The following is a 21,988-nucleotide window of genomic DNA, read 5'->3' on the forward strand; positions in this document are numbered from 1 at the left end:
TTCAACTGAATCAACATCTCCCATAACTTAGGTGGATTAAAACAAATGTTACTTTGCATTTGATGGCTGAATTTGACAGTTAAAAATCTTGCCTTGCCTCCAGGAAAGTGGCAGATGAAAGGCCAATTTTCCTGCTCACAGCTCCTGGCACAAATCACCTTGGTTCCCAGTAAAACTGAGAAGAGAGTTTGATACAAAGTACAGTTGCACACATTATTATTTATATTGAAGGGTTGCCCAAAAGCAGCACGTCCAAGAACTTTAAAATTACTGTTTTCCCTCTCTCTTAGGAGTATCCTGATCCAGAACATTTAAGATGTGGAAAGAAGATAGTCACAGATGATGCAATTTTTAATTTTGGCTCTGTGAGTATTTGACTTTTTTTTAAATCCTCCAAACTTTCTAAGAAGCACAAGAAGCTCATGCTGTGTCCAGTAATAACTGGGTATAAATTCAAACTGCAGGGAAAAGTGCAAGGAAGTGCTCAGTGGGGCTGTCTAGACAGGCCACCTGTAAACATTTCTGCTTCTGAACTGGTGACTGGGTATTGTGAGCCCTAATTATCTCTTTAAATGACAAGGAGCATGTCTTGTTTCCACAGGTGACTTGTGACATTTAAGTTAAGTTGATTTTTAGTGAGCCAGACTGCAAAAAAGGCTCCTGAAGACCAGTTATTTAAAAATAACACTTAAAAATTATGCTCTTAAATATCAAATTGCAGTCACTAGTTTAAAAATATCTCTGCTGCTATTCAGAATTAACTAGTATATCACTGAGATCAGTAAAATTCTTCAAATCCATGTATTCAGATGGGAACACTTGTACAGATATTTGGCCACGTGTAGGATGGAGGTGTGTACAGATACCAATGTCAAGAAGATTTACCTTCCCCACATGGCATGGCTTGAATTTCACAGCAGAACCATGTGTGGGGAAGGTAGATCTGTGTCTTCATCTGCTTCCACATGCAAATTATGTTGGCAGATTTCCACAGAGCCTTGTTAGCAGGACGAGAGAAGATGGAAATGACATGGGAGTGGTTTTGGAACTCAGTGCCACACCAACCTTAGTGCCTCATGGTCAGAGAGTTCTGGGGCACTAAACAACCCCAGGATTAATCCCAGCAAACATGGAAATTCTTGGAATAATCACTGCTTAGGTGACTCATCTGTATTATGAAATGGAAATTATTTCAAAGCACATTCTGTCCTTCCAAGCTTGCTGTGGATTCTGGACACCAGAGCTGTGCTTTTCTCTCTGAATTGTACACAGTGTTTTTCTGTTCCTTGCTTGTTTATGTCTGTGATGTGCAAGTCTGCAAATGTTCCAGCCTTTGAATCCCCAGCCAACAGCTGTAGTGCTTCCAGAAAAACTTGCATTTCCCTGCCTCACTGCTGCAGAGTTCCCAAGGGCCAGGCAGGGTGAGGTGACTGCTCTGCCTCCATGGATTGAGGTGGCCCCAAGAGCTGAGAGCTCCAGCTCACATTTATCCCCACTTTTCCAAGAAAATGAATGACTGACCTTGCCTGCACAGATAATCTCTGAAAGCAGGACTCTCCAAGGGCAATTAAATAAGTTTGGGCATTATACTTTTTTTCCTTTTCCATATATTTCCCTTTGAATAAGGAAACTCAGCAGATGCCATTCAAATGTGATTCTCCCTGGATACTCTTGGCAGACCTGAGCTGGTTGAATTCCAGAGATTATAACAAATCTAAGGGTTAATACTGTGTTATCCTTTAGCTCTTTTTAAAATATCTATTTCTCTACATATCCATTTGCATTTTACTGGTTTTTAGACAGCTAAGCATCACAAAATGAAGGAATTTCTCTTTTCATTGCAAGCAGAAATTAATCTCAATGACCCAAGCTGGTGAGTGACTTGAATAGCCCAAATTCCAGCCTGTTATGCACAGTGACACGTGAAACTCACACTTTGGTCTGGGCTGAAAGCTGCTGGGCTGTGCCAAAGAGCTGTGACTAATTTAGGGAGAGAGCCAAAGGGTGCCTTTCTCTGGCCATTGTTTCCCAAGCAGGGAAGAAGTGATTTTGTGTGTAGAATCTTTCAGGACATGCCTCAAGCCTTAGGTAGTCTTACCCAGCCAAATGCTCTGTCAAAAATGGTGTGGAATTAGGAATAGCAGGAATTTTTTGAAGAGGAATGGTAAATCCCTCTTGCAGGTTAATATTATTACTTCTGAATACCTCCATAGTGGCTGTCATAATTCTCTCTTATTTGATCCCAACAGATATATTAAATATTAGGTGGAAGAGAGGAATGCTCTCATGAACAAGGAGGGTGCAAGTCCAAGTTACCACATAATTTTTATTTTGTTATGATGCTCCACTCTCATCTGAAATTATTTGGAATGGGAGAAATGTTCACTTCATCACAGTGAGTTTGCTCAGTGCATCTGGGCAATGCAAAGCCAGAATATCACACCAAAATAATTTTGTATATTTGCACAGCAGTGTGGGTGTTCAGTGCAGGGACAGTCTCTCTTCTGAGCAAACAGGTGGAGCAATACAAAATGCATGAGCAAAATCCTTAGTAAAATTCCTTTCAAGTTCAAAACTATTTTAATAAACAATATCAAACATCCATTTCCACAAAGAAAGAGTTGTGGCATCAGCTGGGAGGGTCTGTAGATCCATTTACAGGAGGTGTGTGCAAGAGATGAGTAAACACAGAAATCCTTTTTGTCTTTTGAGTGGAGATTATTTTGTAATTTTAAAAAATCACTTTCTGGGAGCTGCCAATTTGGTGTCCATCCATGGTGGGTTGTCTCACTTGACCCTACCTACACAGGCCTATTTTCAGCCTGTGTAAATGTTAATGTTTAGCCATGTCTCCCAGCAAAATGTGTTCTTAATCTCTTGCTGAATTCTTACATCAGAACACACAGAAATTTAGCATGGCTGTCAGTTCTTTTCCAGTAAAACACCCACCTTATAGCAGTTACATATGCTTTCAATTTTTAGGATATTTAATAATGTTTTCATCTCTAATTAGGAGAAATGTCTGGGTTTGGCTCTTTCATTCTCCTGGGAACCAAGAGTTTGGTTTTGCCAATTGCTGGATCATTACAGAATTCCAGTCCTTGTGTTAAATTTTGCTTTTCAAGTTCTGAATGAACTTGGAATTTGGATGCATGTTTAAGCAGCAACCGATTTCCTGGAAAATACTAAACTGGATTAAACACCACAGCTCTCATGAAAAGAACATTCAAGTGTAGAAAACAATAGCAGAGAAATCCTGAGTAAAGCTTGCTCTATTCAACCCTTTCTTTTCTATCCCAGGAAATACTTGTTACACACAGGGGGTTATTTATAAAATGGATATATTTACCCACATTCAGAGCTAGAAGTCACGAAATGCAGATTATTCCTAAGGTGCTGTGGCTCAGACTATAGTTCCTTTGCTTATTTGCTACTTGACAGCTAAAAGGGGCAATTTCTTTTACAAGCAAAGTAAACAAAAAGTTATATTTGACCCACTTTAAATCAGCTGAGATATTAAACCCTCAAAATTGGGATTTACAGTGGAAAATCTATTTCCTCCTAAGGGCAGCAGCCCCAGTGGTGCCAGTTTAAAGGACTCCAGAGCACACAGAGGTTCAGAGCTGGGTTTAGTGCTCTGAGGCTGGTTCCAAGGAGCCCTGACATGGAATTCTCTCATTTGGCTTTACAAGAGGAGCCCCAGCAGCACATTCTTTCCACTGGCAGTTCTGTGTTCCCTGCAGTTTGTACCATGAGGAGCACATCCCCAGCTAGAACAAATCAGTGTCACTGATTTTGGAGGAGCTACACTTGACATCTACATCTGCAGGTACAGGATTTCTTCAATTGCAGCACAAAAAAACTAATGGGAAAATTGCTTTCCAAAGAGGAAATCTGTCAGGAGCAGCTCAGCCATCCCCCTGAAGGAGATGCACAGTGCACTGTGCCAGTTTGTACCTGCTGAAAGGTGATTTGCAATTTATAGACATAAACTGAGGTGTTGGTGACAGGCTGGGCCTAAATGGCAGCTGTGACTGAAGTCATTCCTTTACTGCATGGCTGAGTTGTCTGTCTCTGCCAGGGTCTGATTAGCCAGGTTTCCTTCATTATTTATAAAAAGCAATATGCCATAAAAATGTCATTTTCACTGCCTAAATCATAAAAATTTCCATTAAAACCTTCTGCCATAAGGTCCTAGAGAATATTCATCCCCAGGCTCTGACAGGGAGGTAGAAATGGGTGTTCATTCCCAGCAGTAGTGAATTCCAACAATTTGCAGTCACCAGTCTATGTAATATTAAAGGTTGGGCTTTTTCCTAAGCTGCTGTTTTGGTCAGGAATCTCAAAAACAAGGTAGGATCAAAAGCTTCCTAGGGAACCAAGAGGGATCAAATTAATCCATGATACAATTTAGCAGGATCCCATGGATTTGTAGCAGAAATTGGGGGGATGTAGCTAAACCTGCCTGAGCTCCTGTGTATCCCTGCCCTGTGTCCGTGCTGATCCTGCCAGTCCCTGTGCCCAGTTCTGAACTGGGATTAACCCCAGCCCAGAAACACTTCCCAGGGGCTTTGAAACCAGATACTCATAATAAGAAAAACTGTTGGATGTGACTTTAGACAGATGTAGGAAATGCTGGATTTCCTTCCAGCCCATATCTTGCCCCAAGGAGCCCCAAGCTTTGCTCACCACAATTGGTCTCCTCCAGCCTTCCACTGTTCCTGTCCCTGCACAGATGGGAGCATTCCCTGTGTGCTTCCTTTGCTGCCTCTGGGGTTTCAGCCCCACTCTGTGATTCAGGTCTTGCACATGGAGCTGCAAGTTTTGTTTCCTTGGCCGGATTCCAAGGACGCTGCTGGGAACTTGTCTGGGATTTTGGGATTTTGGGCTTTAGGAGTCCCATCACTGGCACAGCTGCCAAGAGGTTTGGCCTCCTGAGCACCAGAGAGCTCTTTTTATTCAGGAGTTTAAACACTTACCTGTTTCCCTTATTCAGAATATGGGCCTGTTATTCTTTTACCTGCTTTCCCCACTTCCAAATGCTATTTTCCATTCCGGCTCCTCCTAAGCTTAGAATTTATTTTCCTTTCTCCTTAAGAATCCTCCTCAAAAACATCTTGGTTTGGGAATACTCAGGAGTTTTCCTTCTTACTGTAGCAGTATTTTAGTGAGGGCTTTGTTTTTCCTTTACAACATCTCTAAAGAGAATTTTGTTTTCCCCTTGTGAAACTTCAGATAACACTTGGAACTTCTGTGTTCCCTGGGTGTGTTGCCCATAAAATGCAGGTACAAATAGACATGTCAGTGGTGGTGTGGAAATTACTCAGGATTATGAATCACACTGAAAAATACTATTGGAAAGCTAAGCCTGATGCTGTTAGTCATTCTGAAATTGCAAAGGGAATTATGGGCTCAGTGGAAGAGAGATGCAAGTTAGTGCAGAGTCAGTCTCTTTCTGCTTCTGACATGTGGAAAACATCTTCTAAACTTCTTTATTTTTCACTGTTATTAGCAAAATGAGCAGCCTCTGAAAGGGTTAAAGGAGATTTGCCATAACCTTCTCTTTCCCCTCAGTTCTTGTCATTTATGAGATTTAATGAAGATATTAAATAAATCTGATGTTTCCTTTTTCTGTTTCCACTAATTAGTCCCAGTCAATCAATAGAATATCCACATTTTCCCAGCTGGTTTAGAGTCAAAAGATACTGAATCTGAACTTGTTTTTTCATGTCACATCCAGAGCTTTGGAAGTGGGTTTTGGCAGGCTTCCCTGTGGGCACAGCTCCCATTCCCAGAGTTCTCTCCAAAGCATTAAGAATGGAAATAAGCAGCTCAGAATTTTCCAGTTTAGCTCAGGCTCTGTGTGTACGTTAAGAGAAACAGAAGCACAACCACAAGTACAGCAAAACCCTTCATGTGGCCAGAGAGCTGAGCTTCCACTGGGGGAACTGGCACAAACTGGTCCATGCTGGGCTCACACATTGCAGCCCATGTTAGTCCTGCTGAGGGGGGACACTGACTGAGGCACGAGACCACCAGGAAACTTCTCCATAGGAAGAAAACCTGCCTGGTGGCCTAAACTCAGAGGCAGCCTCAGAAATCTCTCTATGATTTTATTCTGAAATGCTCCTGCTTGTAGGAAACATCAAAGCCACTGTGATAGAAACACTTTCATTTTCTCTCTGCTCTTCAGAGTGATTCCTTGGCTTGGTTTGTGGAAAGTGCTTAAGTGTGACTGAAATAAGCCACACAGATAGATATATATATATTTAGATAGATAGATAGATAGATAGATAGATAGATAGATAGATAGATAGATAGATGGATGTAGATATATTTTAGATATAGATAGATATAGATATAGATATAGATATAGATATAGATATAGATATAGATATAGATATAGATATAGATGATATAGATATAGATATTAATAGATGTAGATGTAGATAGTATCTATTTTTGGGTGTTTTTCTCCTGTCAAATGCTGAAGAGGTGCTCCAGAGCATCTGTTCTTTGGAGGAAAGAATTCCTAGGATAATACTGTCTCACAGAGAGCATGATCTGAGAAAAATCCTGAGGCAGAGCAGGGATGAGGAAAATAAAATTGATTCCTGATGTCTCTTTGAGGGTTACAGTCCGGCTCTTATGAAACTTAGTGGGAAACTTTCCTGCTCTTGTAAAGAGAGCTGGGCTGGTCCTCAGGGTATCACCATAATAAAGCAGAGCTACAACTGGTAGTAGGCACAGACAGATAGAACTGAAACATGTGAAAAGATTTTATTAGAGACAAGAGATTCAATTGTGGCAAAGCTGTGAGTTTGCTGAGGATAACAGTAATCAGATTTAATGATTCTTCTTTTCCTAATCTTGAATTGATGGAACCTCACAGACACTGTTCCATTCAGAAAATGAATGATAGTGTGGAAGTTACAGAACTCCTTCATATCAGAGCTCTGAACAGGCAGAAATTGTGACTTGAAGCTCCAGTTTCTAGAAGTACTGAATCTCATGGGCGCTGGATTTGAATTTATTAACAAATTTTCCTTGCTGTGCTTTACCCATTTTTCAGGTTTTCCTAGAACAAGTGCACATTTCCAGCTAATTTATACTAATTGAAAATCATGTTTTCATAGGATGAGACATCTCTATCTTAAACATCTCTCTGAAATGAAATTCTCCTTTTGACTGAAGTCTTTTAAACCCAGAGCATCTGAGCCTAAATTCCATTTTCATGTCCTATGAAATTTGTAGCATTAAAAGTCTCAAGACCTTGGCTTATTTTTAAAAGGTGATATTAAATATAAGAATATATTCCCTTATGCACTTTTTCCCTAGGATATAAAATGGTCATTCCCCTTAAATAGTAACACAGTGCCCTGCAATGCTGAGCACTGCTGGAATGGCTCTAAGTAAAGTTAAGCTTCAAATTTTAATCTCTCTCTGAGCCACATCCTGTTTTCAGTTAACTGATCTCATATGGGGGAAATTCACCACAGGAAATCTCTCTAGTTTGGAAAGTACCAAAACCTTATCTTTAGTTTCTTTGTGTAATTCAGCACCTTTGGAGACAGAGGTGTAACAGAATCACAGAAACTTTCAAGAAGTCTCAAAGCAAGAGAAAAGGAGTGAGTTAAGGGCACAGTGAAGAGGTGGAGCTGCCACTTCATCCCTAAACCTGACCCTGCTGTGTGACACTGATCATTCTAAAATTAACATCTTGCACCTCTTTATGTCCCCAAAGCTTAAAAAACCACAACCAGAAATTTTTTCGTTTCTGAGAGAGATTTTAACTCACATCCTGACAGAAACTGCCTGAGCCAAATTAACTTGCAATGAATTTTAACAACCCAAATGAGAGCAAGGCCAAGACCTCAGTGGGGCTGTATCACACTTTGCTCATAGCTTTGAGTTAATGCCCAGCCCTGATGACTCTGAACTACAGATCTACATCAGATCTGCACCTACACATGTGCTGTGGGTCAGCACAGGGAGGAGGGAAGTTGAGCTGAGCCGTGTGTTGTGTCTGTCTGTGCACACCCAGCACGGGAAGGTGCCAGACTTGAGGCAGAGGCTGCTGTGCAGTAAATCCCTCAGCAGGCACCCACACCCACAGGGACCTGCAGCTGGTGGCTCCTGTCAGGCAGCAATTAACAGCCAGCAAAGCACCCAGAGAACACCTCTGCTTCTTATTTTTAATTCTGAGCAGGGCCTCACCCCCAGGGATATTCCCCACAAGGAAGAGTGAACAGATTTGCATGCACAACTCTTTTTCTGACTGAACCCTCTGTCAGAGCTAGCAAAAGTGAGCTGTGCCAGGGGTGAAGAGGACCTTCTGCTGATAATGAAACTTTGCTCTGTAGAGTCTCTGCTGCACTCTAAGAAGGCTTTGCAGACATTACCGAGCCCCTGAGTTTCCCTGCCCTGCTACCCCCGACTGCGTTGGAGGGTGCGGCACAGCGGGGCTGCCCCAGCGAGGTTTCCCGGAGGGAGCCGAGGTTCCCGTCCCGGATTTGGGGCAGGGGCTGCCCCGAGCACCTAGGGCCGCGCAGGGGATGCTGTGGCACGCAGGACTTTCTGTCTGAGTCGCCGGTCACCATGGCAGACCCAGCTCCATTGCGCTTTCAGGAACCAGCCACCAGATTCTCCATTTCAGCCGGCCCGGGGGAATTTGCTGCGCGGGGCTTTTCCTCGGCCGATTCCCCGCGGCCGCAGCCCGGGACAGCGCCGCTGACCCGAGCGGGGGAAGCCGCTCCCGCCGCCCCGGGGCGCGGCTCGGGCTCCCCGCTCCTCCCGGCCGGAGCGAGGCAGCACCGCCGGAATCCCGCGGACCGAGACCCGGCCGGCAGCAGCTCCGGGACCCGCGGGGAGCGCCCGGCGGGCTCAGGTGCGGAGAGGCGGGGATGCAGGAGGGATGGAGGGGAGCGGGAGGGATGCAGGGAGGGGTGGAGAGATGCAGGGAGGGATGGAGGGATGCAGGGAGGGATGGAGGGATGCAGGGAGGGATGGAGGGGAGCGGGCCCCGCTGCCAAGAACCGCCCGCGGCCCCGGGTACACGGGCCCGCTCCCCGAACCGAGCCCCCGGAGAGCAGCGGGGCTGCCCGGGGGTCCTGGCCGCTCTCAGCCCCACCGAGCGGGATGGGCGGAGGGACCCCCGAGCCCGCAGCGCTCCGTGCCGGGGCTGGGCAGCGGGCGGGGGCAGCACCGGCACCCCCGGCACCCACCCGCGACACCTCCGGTTCCGTGACACTGGTGTTACCGGGTTTAATTCAGGGCTCTGAGCTTGGGTCCCTGCGGAGGCCACGGGAATTGGCCAAGCCAGGCCATGGAAAACGCTGCTGGTGCCCAGGGTGTGCCCTGCCCACCTCACGGCAGTCACACCCCCAGCCCGGCCTGCCCGCCGCAGCTGCAGTCATTTATTTTCAGATTTCTTAGTCAGTGCGACTACTGGTAATACTGAGACTGGTTATGGTGTGTCTGTGCTGTTATGGGAAAAAAAAAAAAAAAAAAAAACAAAAAAAAAAAACAAAAAAAAAAAAAACCAAACAGCTTTATGAAGGTGTTATTATGGAACTGCACTGGTTCCCTGGGTGAAAACAATCCTTGGACTTTCCAAGAGACAACAGAATCGGTTTTGGCTGCATTTCCAAAAATATCCCACTGCTCAGCTCTTGTCAAGCAACCCAAACTGAATGTGCACACCTTGTCACGTGTGGCTCCAGGTGTGCCTGCTCAGAGCACAGCACTAAGGGCTTGTGGACCTGGGATTTCCTTTGACATTTCATCACAAGTTCTATGACTTCAGGAAAGTCACTGTCAACACACCAGCTGCTCCATTTCTGTGTGTATGAAGTGAAATCACGAATTTTGGCTGCTGAGAATTGAATGTGGTTGGGGATTTACTCTGCAGAAATAATCATATGTGATGAGGACTGATGGGACTGGAGCTCATCTTCCTACAAGCTAAAAACCCTTAAAGAAAGCCCCAACCCCCCCTTTTTAGGACATTGCCTATTTTCATGCTGTGTTTGAGGGAAATTTTAAAGGTATGCAGTAATTTCCTGCTGGTGGGTGCCAGGTCAAACCCCAGTGTGACATTTGCTCACGCCTGTCACTGCAGACCCAGCGCGGGTGCTGCAGGTTTGGGGCTGCCTGAGGACATCCTCTCACCTCCTGGTGAGTGTGTGCTGTGTCTGAGCACCTGGATTTCATCTCCTCCTGGACAGTGCTCACTTCAGATGGCTGAGAACACCCCCAGGACCCTGCAGGACACCCCCAGCTCTTCCCCTGATGAAAACGAGTTTCCTTTTGGATACCCCACCAACATTTGTGAGGACGTGCCTGGTCAGAAGTTCCTGTGCAGTAACTGCAACAACATCCTGAAGAGAGCCCTGCAGACACTGTGTGGGCACAGGTACTGCTCTGCCTGCCTCTCCTGGATCGTCAGGTACGTGCTGGGCTGTGCCAGGGCACTGCCAGGCTGGCAGCACTCCCAGGAGCTGGGCTGTGCCACCGAGCTCAGGGATGGCTCTGGGGCTCCATGGCTGCAAGGATTTGCTGTGGTGGGCTCAGGATGCTCCCTGCCTCCTCCTCTATCTGTGACATAATAATTCTGATTTAATTCTGATTAAGTCCAAGGCTGACTTAATCCTTCTATGGCAATTTTCAGCCCTTTGATAAGGGATGTTCCGGGGTTTTTGCAAAGATAATGTCGTATATGTCTGTGTCTGTCTTGGCAAAATGGGTGTTTTCTGTGTTCTAAAAGACTTAAGTTCTCCTGTTCTCTTTCCTATTTGGAGTTTTTGAATAATTCATGGGATAAATAGCTTTCCATCTTCGTTCCTATTTATGGTTCAAGCTGCCCTTATTTTACTGAAATATGGGTAAGATTAATGGGCACACTCCTGGTCTTGAAGAACAGAGGAGGAAAACTTTCTTGACGTCAATGTGTACAAGATTTGGCCCTTTAGTGAACAAGGATTGTGGATTCTGAGTGGAAATCACAATTTTCATGGTTTTATTTGTGTCAGTGCCTATGGAAAGACCTCCTAAAATGCAGTGCACCAATGGATTGTTATTTAGTTCTTTCTTTTCACCAGGAACAATAAAAATGCAATTTGCCAGAAATGTAAAGAGGAAGATCCCAACACTTTAGGTGAGGAAAGCCTACTGGCAGAAGAAAGGGTAAGTTGTATTTCACAGATCATTAATATATCATTAACCATTCTCTGTAGTCATCATTGGACTGGGGTTCAGAAGGGAATAATGTAAAAAGCAATAGCAGCTGATAGTTACACATTTTAACTTAGGCTTTAATAACTTGGATTTCCCAGAGTTTTTGATTTTAAAAAGTGTAATGGCAGCCTCAGGACTTTCCAAAACCAGGTTCTGCAATGTAAAATCCCAAACTCTACCATATAATTAACTTTTTATTGTCTCAAAGAGACTGGTGCTTTCCTACTTGTAATAATATGTCATAACTGGTACTTATTATCCTCAGGAAGTATTTGAATGGATTTTCCAACCTCATGGTTTCTTGTACCCTTCAAACATGAGGCTGAACATAATAATTGATACAAACTATGCCCTGGCAAATGCTTCATCTGTAATTTAATGGTGCAGATCTCTCCTTGTGTGATTCTTGTGTGATTTTCCAGGGAAATTGCTGTGCTGTTCTATATCCATAAGGCCCAGTTCCAGCCTGTCTTTTTTCCTTCTCTCTGATTACATGCAAGGATATCAACAGACACATCATTTATCTAATTTTTTTAAGGGGAAATGAAAACAAATAGGCAGCAGACAATGGCATAAAAGCCAAAGTTGAGGGAGCAGCAAAATAATGGATCTGCTGCTAATGCTGAACTTGGTAATATCCCAGAAAAAAAAATAAAAATCCCCAGTTCTGCGATTAATTTCCCAAGAAGAGATTTCCTGCACAAATAGGTGCAGCTGAACCTTTAAGAGCTTCTTGTGCTTGGACTGTCAGTTTGGGATTTCTCTGGGTAAGATTAAAGTGTGCAGTATTTCATAATTACACAACAATTGTACAATTCCTCACGTTTAAATAACACGAAAATCTACGTAGTGCAAAGAACAAACCTCTCTCCCATCTGGTTCCTATTTTTGTTTAGCACACAGTGTCTGCTGAATGGAAACAGCCCAGATCTGAGCAGTGCTGTGGGTGCAGAGACTCTCAAGTCCTCTGTGCAGCACGTTCAGGAGGTGTTAATGACCCCGATAATGAAATGCATTCATTAAGGGACCCCACAGTCAGGGTCCTGTCAGCACATTCCCTGCATGTGAAATATTTCAGGCTCCTGTGAAAAGTAAAATAAGAGCTGTAGCTGGCTGGGCCTATTTTCAGTAAATTAATGTAGTGTCAAATATATTATTTGTGAGTGCTAGGAAATAAATGATTCAATAATTATTTGGGCTCTTACTATGCTAAGATTAACTTACCAGGTCACAGAGTCTTATGAAAGTTTAAAAAAAATGGAAGATTTATCAAGGTGTGAGTTTCTGCCATCCTATTCCTATTCCAAGGATGTATCCAAAAGTACTTTCTCACCAATGTTTTTTTGCTTGCTTTGTTTTCTTCCCAGGCTTTTGGTGATGCTGCCATTAACAAAGAGATTTCTGAACTCAGAGTCCACTGTGTGACCCCTGGCTGCAGCTGGTCTGGCATCATGAAAGATTTTGAAGTATGCTTAAATAAACTTTATTCAGATTAGCATGGAATGGGGACAGAGAGGCAGTGAAACCAGGATATCAGCAGGCACAAATTAATGGAATTAATTAGAATCAGTGTCAGTATTGTGATTTATACCAACATTTCTGTCTAAAATCTATGGAAGGTTCCCTGCACATGGCAGGGGGTTGGGACTGGGTGCTCTTTAAGGTCCCTTCCAACCCAAATCATTGTGTGGCTCTGTGATTAACTTTAGTAGGGCTTTGGCCAAATCCAAACTTTCCTGAATGAAATTCACATTGCACAAATTTACATTAGCTTGCTATTTTTTCCAGTGGTTTCCTTATTGTTTAAATCCAAGGCTGCTACAAGCAGGTTGTGACAGGGCAGAGTATTTCAGTGTCCAGGACACTGTCCAGGCAGTGTCCCTGCCATGTTTTATAGGAGAAATAATTCCCTCCTGTGGCAGTGTATTGATTGTATTCATCATTCTTTTCAGGTAGATCTGAAATGCCTCAGTTAAAATATTTAAATGGGCAAGATTTGTGAATCTGCCATGCAAATTTGAGTGATGAATACCAGAGAGAAAGCTGGGACCAGGATCATGTTGTTTTTAAACAAAGGCCCTAAGAGGGACTGTTTAAGGGAGACATTGTGTTTGAATTTCCAAAGGTGGTTTGGTTTTGGTTTTGGTTTTTTGTTCAATTATTAATTAACAAAAAAAGCCCCAGTAAAGTTGGTGAATTTTTCACCAGTAATCTCAGTAACTTTGTGCAGTGGGACTTTACCCAAGCTTAGCAGAAATGCAGATCAGAGCCCTGGGCTGCCAGAACAGAGACTATTTATAGATGAGCATGAATCAGCACTTCACATGTTGCCTTATAACTTTTTACTTCCAGGAGCATCAGAGTTTATGTGAATATGCTTTGATCCCTTGTCACACTGGCTGTGGGCACGTGGTGATGAGAAGGAAGCTGGCAGACCACTTGGAAAATGGATGTGTCAATAATGTGACAGTGTGTCAGCAGTGCCACTGCAGCCTGGCCAGCTCTGAATACCAGGTAAGAGCATTTCTCTCTCAAATAAAGCCTTTCAATTGATGGTGTCAATAATCTGGGATGATTTTTTCCATCCTGATTTCGTTGCACTTGGGGAATATTTAATTTTCCTGAGTTTGATCATTTTCCCAAGTGTTGGAGGGAAAGTGGATGTGATAATCTGCTGGTGATGTGACAAAGTGCCCATGTGCTCCCCTGGGCTCAGGCAGCCCAGGTTTCAGCTGCTGGCTCAAAATGTGTCCTGGTGTGAGGTAAGAGACAACCAGAAAAGCACAGACAGCAGCAGGGAAGGGATCTTGAAAGTTTATTCAAGTTTATTCAAACTAAAACTATCCACAAATGTGTAGGGCAGGATTCTGTCAGATATTTCTGTTAGGTAAAAATCTCCAAATTATCAGCAGGAAGATCTCATTCTAAATCTGCCACAAATACCTCAGTGCCCATTCAGACATATTTGCATTATAATTTTTCATTTTATTTGCCCAAAACAATGAATATTGTTCCCTCCAAATGATTTCAAGAGAATGATTGCCAGCCTTGCAGGTGGGCACGGTGATTAAAGACCCACAAGGCAGGAGGGCTGTGAGTATTTCAGAGGTGTAAATAGTTCTGGGTGGCTCTGTGTGTCCAGAGTGTCACAAACTGATGACACTTTGAGCTGAGAGATTTATAGGAGATTTAGAAGGGATTTTTAAGGGATTCCTGGGGTAAGAATCAGGTGCTCTGCTAAAATCTGCTCCTTGGGGAGGTTTTGCTTGTGCTCTTCATGCTTTAGTGACCTGCAGAGAGGAGAACCTGGAGCCAAGCACATCTTCCCAAAACCCTGAGCACCAGAAGGTGGCAACACCGAATCCCTGCCAGCGTTCCTGAGCGAGGATGGGGCTGGAGGGGGAAACCTGAGCTCGGTGTGTTCCCCTGCTCTGGCACAGCTTTCCTCCCACTCACTCCTCTCAGCCGCCACCGAATTCGTGTTTTGGTTGGGAAACCTTGGCAACAGAGCAGGGGGTTGGCTTGGAGGTGTGGCTTTTTCTCTGCCTCCTTTAGTATGTGTAGAATTCTGCTTTTATGATCTGCTGTAATAAATTTGCACCGAATTCAGAGTTTTGATTATTTGTATGTATTCCACATGTCCACAACACTCTGGGGAAAAGAGTAAATTTTGGATGCTCCTCTTGCTCTCTTCATTTTATCATTCAGTTTTAGGTCTTTTGATTTTTTTTTTTTTGTATTTCTCTATTTTTAAATAAACTTCTCTCCTCTGAAGGAGAGTGCCTGAAGGAGTAAAAGAGCAGAAATGAATAAGATCACTGGCAAGAGAAAGAGTGTTAAAAACTGAGTTAGAGAGTGAGAAAAACCCGTGGCTGCATTTCTGAGAACCGAAAGGGAAACCTCAGAACTGCAATGCAAAGGAGTTTGTGAAGATTAAAGCCACCCCCTCTGCAGAGTGTGAAGGGAAAGCTGACATGTTAAATACAGATATGACAGAACCCATGGTTGGGGATCACTTCACCCTTCCTGGAGGCAGAAATGAGAGAAGCCTCCTGTGAGTGCTGATGCATTTTGTGTTTGCACATCATGATGGAGAATTTGGATTCCAGCCCCCAAAATGTTTTCAGAAGCAGGATGCAAAGAGGGTCTGCATGTTGAGCAAAGTCTATGGAGTCAATGCAAGAAAAGTTTATATTTGAATTATTATATTTGAATTGGAATTTATATTGGAGTTTCCTGTGCTGTAGCCTGTTTATGTTCATATATATATATATATATATATATCTGTATATATTTAAATTTCCTGTTCTGCTGGCCATTGTTGCTTCCTGTTCTGTAACCCCTGCTTGTCACTGCATGTATCTGAGTGCACATTTTTGTGTGTGTGCTCATAACTCTGGTTTGAACCTGGCAGCACCTGCATGTTGCCAGTCTTGTATCCAATATCCCAGGGTGACCTTTAATTCAACAATTAAACAAGGGACTGAACTTTTCCCTTCTTGTTTTAATGACAGGAGCATTCATGTGAAGGCAGTTTGTGCAAGGAACAAAAACCTGTGCAAACAGAAACAGCATCAAAGGAAAAGGTGGGTGAAAGATGAGTGAGTGCAATCCACTTTATTTCAATTAATGAAATTATCGCTTGTTCATTTAGATTAAACAAACACCTGAGACCATCCTCAGATCCAGCAGTTGTATCTGGCTGCCCTTTACATCCCAGCAAAGCCCTGCTGCCTTCTCTTCCCTGCTCCTACAATTACCTTCACTAAATTATCTTCTCAATTCATCTTGCAAAGATTTGTTTCCTCTCATACCTTGAGTCAGAGCCACATGGCCAGCAGTGTATTTACAGCATCTTCTTTGTGAGAAATTGTTACCCTGTGTTTCATTGAATTATGTTCTCTCATTATGGGGTGTGTGAGAGGGACACAGAAACTTGCTATGAACCACACTCTTCATTGATTTGCCATCAATTTGCAAAGCTGGTTGGGCACTGGAAGCTGTGGAATTACCTTGACCTGAATTAATCTGATTTATAGCTGCTGGATTTGTGGCTTAGCTGTTTGTAGGGAAATAAAATAATTCCCTTCAATTTGTTTTGGTTATTTCTTCTGCATTTTTTTTTCCAACAGAGCCACTCCACATCCTCAGCCAGCAAGGATGGATGTTGTTTTTCTGAAGTTGGCTGTGAATTTAGGGTGAGTGAAACAGGTTCCTTCAGGGATATTCCACCCTGCTTTGGACATTCCCTTCAGGGAAGTGTCTCTTAAAACAGAATCAGCACTCCTGATGCCAGGTGATGGAGCTGCACCTTGCAGTTTTTCCATCTCCCAGGGGGCTGAAGGATGGCTGGCTGTGGCCCCAGACTGGTTGTGGCAGGCATGGAGGGTGTTTGACAGCCTTGTCTCTTCCAGGGAAGCAAAGAGAAGATAAAGGAGCATGAAAAATCTGCAGTGGGGGCTCACATGCTGCTCCTGCTGCAGCACATGAGGCAGCTGCAGGGAACCTTGTGCTCTGCTGCCAGAGCTGCACAGGGCTTCCCACAGCCAGAGCTGAGCTGGAAGAGTGCAGGGAAAAGCATCTCTGAGCTGCAGATCCCAGCAGGGCTGGGCTTCAGCAGGGGCCCAGAAGTGGATTGTTTCCCTGCATCTTCTGCTCCTGGAGAAGAGTCTGTCCTGCAGCAGCTGGTGAGGGAGAAGGTGATTTCTGAGCTGGAAAATAAACTGCAAGTGTTTGAGAACATTGTGGCAGTGCTCAATAAGGAGGTGGAGAGCTCTAATTTGGAAATCCTGGCCTTCAGGAGGCAGAGTGAGCTGGACCAGAACATAATACGGGGCCTTGAACTGAAGGTAAAAAATGACAGCAAGGATTGTCTGGGTGTTTTTTCTACAGACAGTAAATACTGACACTGCTCAGGGAGAGCTGGGGATCAGAGCAGGAGCTTGAGCTGTGAAGGGCTCAGTTCTGGACACATATTCAGGATCCTTTTGTTGTTTGATGCACTTTCAAATGTGGATCTCTAATATTTATTCTTTAAATCCACATTTAGGTAGTGAGATATTCCTGAGAATTTTGAATGTTAGAGTTTGCCATGATCAGACTGTGAGCAGGCAGGAGAGCTGTTTAATTGCCTGATCCTCTCACAGCAACATTTTGCCTGGAGGCCCAAACAACATCTCTGTGTATATTTTGACATATTGCTGTCACTTAGAAAGGAATCAAAGCAGAATTTCCAGAACATGAGGACTCCAGGAGGATTCAGCCACCCCTGCAGCACAGCCTGGAGCAGGGGGGTGCCTGAGGACTGTTTTTTTTTCCTAGATTGCAGAGTTGCACCGCTGCCTGACACAGAAGGATGCAGGTCTGAGCAGCCTGCACAAGAGCCTGCTGTTCTCTGAGCAAGCCTCCTACGATGGGATCTTCCTCTGGAAAATCACAGAGGTGGGCAGGAAGCTCCAGGACTCTGTGACTGGCAGGACAGTCAGTTTGTACTCCCCAGGTAAAGCAGCAGATGGAGATGTGTGTTCACAAACCCCAATCCTTCAGAATCTCCCCATTTCTCCAGAACTCTGCTCCTTTCTGCTCGTGCCAGCAGGAGGATCTTTAAAGCAGCTCCTTAGACCAGGATGCAGTTTATGCAGAGATGTGTGATCCAGGGCACTGGGATGTGCTTTTCCAGAGGGCTGTGCTCTAGTTTGGCTCTCATCCTGCACTCTGCCCTCCACCACAGCTGCTTGCAGTGGGTCCATCCCTCCCTGCTGCTGGCACCACGTGGCTCTGACTGCAGCTCTTTCCCATGTGGGAAGTAATTGGATTAGGTGAAATACACTTGTGTGGCTAATAACAGGTAATTTTCACCAAGGTTTGAGGCACTAAAAGCATTCCAACCACTGGGTTTTCATTGCTTGTAATCTCCAGGGGGTGCTGATTTGTCTGCTCTCCTTTGTGTGAGAGCAAACCACCACACACGTTACTTTTCCCATAAGCCAGAACACACATTATACATTTTTTTCCCCCAAAACCAGCTTTACTAATGAAGAGTTCTGATTTTCAGCTTTCTACACTGCAAAATATGGCTACAAGGTGTGTCTGAGGGTGTACCTGAACGGGGATGGGACAGGGAAAGGAACCCACATGTCCTTGTTCTTCGTGGTCATGAGAGGAGACTACGACGCTTTGCTCCCGTGGCCTTTCAGGCACAAGGTAAGAGGGGAAACCTTTCCACATCTGATCCCAGCCAAAAGTCAACACAAGGTGACTCTTCCTCTGGAGTTTTGTGGAAGCTGAGTGCTTTTCCACATTCCTTTCCAAAGCTGAGGAGCTCTCCTGCAGTCCTGGGTAATGATTTGTCTCTGACCAGAGTTCCTTGCAGGGAAAGCTGCTCCTGCTGCTATTCCAAACTTTGCCAGGCAGGATTTTCAGACACCAGATCATGGTGTTTGGAATATTCCAACCTGTGTCCATCTGGGCTAAAGCCAGAGACACGTCTTCTCCTGGCTCTGCTAAACACAGGTAATATCAGTTTAGGAGGGAATTATGATTTGCTGCCTGAAGGGTGAGGTGGGAGTTTCACTTACAAGGTGCCACAGATGTCTGAGGTAATTCTGGTCTGATTTTTCCCCCAAGTGTGAGCTGATAATGGCAACAGTGGTTAAAAGCAGTGAAACCATGGCAGGGCCTGATCTCTGCTCTGGCACTTGCCTTTGTGGGGTAATAATTCTGTGAGCCTTCCCTATAAACAGCTTTACTGCCAGTTAACAGCCAGAAAAATAGAAATCAAAGTTCCCAGTTCTCATTGAATTAAAAGATTATTACAGATATTTCATATTTCAAGCTATGGAAGAGTAAGTCAATAAAAGGGGTAACGAGGTGGGCAGATTCTATTCTGATATTTAGGTTGTGTCTTTTACATATTTATGCACAGGCAAATGAGCTGTTTATTCTAATTCCAAACCACAATAACAGAATAAAGGTAATGACTGTAACCAAACCCAGGAGCTGTTTAAGTTGTCAGGAGAGACAGAGGAAAAAACCTTTGGACTGTGCAGTTCTCTACCAAGGAATAATTCCTTACTTGATTTAATTCAGTTTTGTTTTACGGATAGCAAAGTTTTAAAAACTTCATCTGGGAGTTCACATGAACTGACCTTGCAGGCTGGAAACATTGGTCACAGTTTATATTTAATTATCAGTGGAGCATCCAGCTGCTTTTGCAGCACTTCTTTCCCTGCTTGGTTTGTTTTTCCCTCCAGTAACTCCTCATTGCCACGTTCTGTTTTCCAGGTGACATTTATGTTGCTTGACCAAAATAACAGGGAGCACATAATCGATGCCTTTCGCCCAGACCTGACTTCTGCTTCCTTCCAGAGGCCAGTGAATGACATGAATGTGGCCAGTGGCTGCCCCATGTTCCTGCCCTTGTCCAAGCTGCAGTCCCCCAAACACGCCTATGTGAAGGAGGACACACTTTTCCTGAAATGCATCATAGAAACAAATTAGCAAATCCTCAAATGTGGCTGGCTGGGGAGGTCACCTGCTGAATGTCAGTAGAGAAAAACCCCACAATCTGAGACCTTGTGTTAATTGTGTGTGCACAGAGCCCCCAGAGCCTGAGGCTGCAGCCCCTGAACCCGCTGCCATCAGCTGCTGCAATGGGATTATCTCAGCAGAGCAGCCAATTCTCATGCTTTGGGTGTCAGCCAGTGTCCCCTCACTGCTGGAGAAGGGGCTGCTCCTCCTCACTGGCCCGGGTGTGGTTCTACCAGGCAGGGATTTGGGCTGGGAGGGTCGGGGTGTGTCTGTGCTGCTGCTCAGCCTGAGCTGTGCCATCCCAGGGCAGCTCCTTTGGGGTGAGCTCCTGTCACCTGCTCTGCCTGGCAGCCCCAGGGGGATTTTGGCTGCTCCCCAGCAGGAGCAAGGGCAGATTCCTTCTGAGCCCTGGCTCAGGTGTCTCTGTGCTTGCCCATGACCTTGGAGAGAGCTGTGGCTCCCTCACCCCTGGCATTTATTTCTTGCTGTTTATTCCAGAGCTCTGTTTATGTGCTCTGTAAGGAGATGTTGTGTTGCACCAGCAGGCAGGGACCAGGTCACACTGTGCCTTGGGGGAATTATCTCCAGGGTTTCCAAAGCAGCCCTTGGCCTCTCCCACTGCAGAAACAGGGCTCTGGGAAGGCCAGGCAGGTTAAGTGATCTGCTTTGGTTCCAGTCACTCCCTGGACCTTCAAGGCACTTCAAGGTCCTTCAACTCATCAGAAATTATTGATTTTTTGTTTTAGTTTCTTGCTTAATGTGCTCTGATGTTTAAGTTTTCTTGCACGCTAAAATACAAGTAACTGCTAAAAATGGTTTCTGGGTTTTCTAATAGAGGGAAGGAATTAATTTTTTTTTTATAATACAAGCTTGGGACTGTCTGGATGTGTGCAAAATCTCTCACTTCTCTCTTGGCAGCAGCCTTTAAAATAATTTTATATTATTTGAAATAATGTGATAAAGCATCACATTTCAAAAACACCCACTCCATTAACAAATATTTATCAAGGCTTGTTTGGGAATGAACTGGATATTCTGTGTGTCTTTTCCTCTATTCTGTCTTTCAAATGTTCTTTCAGGGACAGAAATTGATTTTTCCAGCATTGTGCCAGCCCCTGTCACCACACTGGAGTAATTTACCTGGATATATTATGCTTTTCCTGTCTGTATCACTTTGACAAGCACTATATTTATTACAATCGATCTTATTTTCTTATGATTTTATTTATTTCCTAAATAAAGCTCACTAACTTGAGAAAGGCTTGGTGTTATTTTCCTGTCAGAAAGGGAATTGAGCAGTTTGGAGATGTGATGATGGGGGTTTGTTATAGAAACAGCTGAGCTGTGCTGCACTTTCCTCCCTTTCTTTTTTCTTTCCTTCTTTCTGGGGAAGGAAGCTGCTTTTGGAGCCGTGCTCAGGAGCTGCAGAAATGCCCAGAACACCTCTGGGCACTTCCCTCAACCCTGCCTAGCTGGGAGAGCACTTCCAGGCTCTTCAATAGAGTCCACAGAGAGAGCTCAGTTTAAAAAAAAAAAAAAAAAAAAAAAAAAAAAAGGATATGGATCAAATCCATGCTAAATAAACAGACACGAAACCCAATGCCCAGCGCTCCTCCTTTCCAAGGCACAGCTGGCAGAAAAATCTCAGCTTGGGCTGCTCTGATTGTGATCACAGCCACCCCTCGGACCCAGGGCTCTGTCCCGAGGGCATTTCCATCCTTGGGAGGCTCCAGGAGCTCGGGGTGTCCCTGCCAGGCTCGGAGCTGCAGGAACCCACCGAGCCGCTTTCCAGGTGTGGGGCTCCTCCGCTCCCAGCCCGGCTCTTCCTGATTTCATCTCCCACACCTTCAGCCTCCATGAGGAAGTGGCTGACTCTGAAATCGGGGTGATATCGACAGCTCTCTGATCCAGCAAATAATTTCTGTGTGATTTTTTTTTTTAATATGCTTTTTTTTTTTTTTTTTTTGTCTGGATCAAATCAAAGGGTGCAGAAAAAATCACAGAGAATTTAAGGGAGTTGGATCAGCAGCGTTTGCTCTGTGTTTAACAGTCAGGTTGGCAAAGAGTCAAAATGCTCCTACAGCCACGATGGTCTGAAATAATCAAGGACAAAGTTTGGAGGGAAAATTGTATTTTTTTAATGGACTAATAAAGCTGGGAAAAAAAAACCCCAGGCAAATGTTTGGCTTATGAGCCTTTGTTCAGGACAGGGAAAGAACTCAGA

General features: G+C 44.4%; 1 protein-coding gene across 2 annotated transcripts; it reads left to right on the plus strand.

The window, feature by feature from the left end:
* The first annotated feature begins 48 nt into the window (after positions 1-48).
* On the plus strand, positions 49-21,020 carry TRAF1 (TNF receptor associated factor 1). Of its 2 annotated transcripts, XM_056505084.1 has the most exons (12): positions 49-365; positions 8,364-8,887; positions 10,227-10,447; positions 11,100-11,184; positions 12,603-12,701; positions 13,588-13,749; positions 15,750-15,821; positions 16,368-16,433; positions 16,650-17,084; positions 17,557-17,734; positions 18,290-18,438; positions 19,519-21,020. In XM_056505084.1, exons 3-12 carry the CDS (start codon positions 10,239-10,241, stop codon positions 19,732-19,734), a joined length of 1,671 nt encoding a protein of 556 aa, XP_056361059.1. In that variant the 5' UTR covers positions 49-365; positions 8,364-8,887; positions 10,227-10,238; the 3' UTR covers positions 19,735-21,020. The 2 variants fall into 2 exon arrangements, with proteins under 2 accessions (XP_056361059.1, XP_056361058.1); XM_056505083.1 differs by lacking the exons at positions 49-365; positions 8,364-8,887 and having other exon boundaries at positions 9,518-10,447; positions 19,519-21,014.
* Positions 21,021-21,988: the final 968 nt, after the last annotated feature.

Source organism: Oenanthe melanoleuca, chromosome 17, assembly GCF_029582105.1.
Source record: "Oenanthe melanoleuca isolate GR-GAL-2019-014 chromosome 17, OMel1.0, whole genome shotgun sequence".
In the NCBI taxonomy this organism is placed as follows: domain Eukaryota; kingdom Metazoa; phylum Chordata; class Aves; order Passeriformes; family Muscicapidae; genus Oenanthe; species Oenanthe melanoleuca.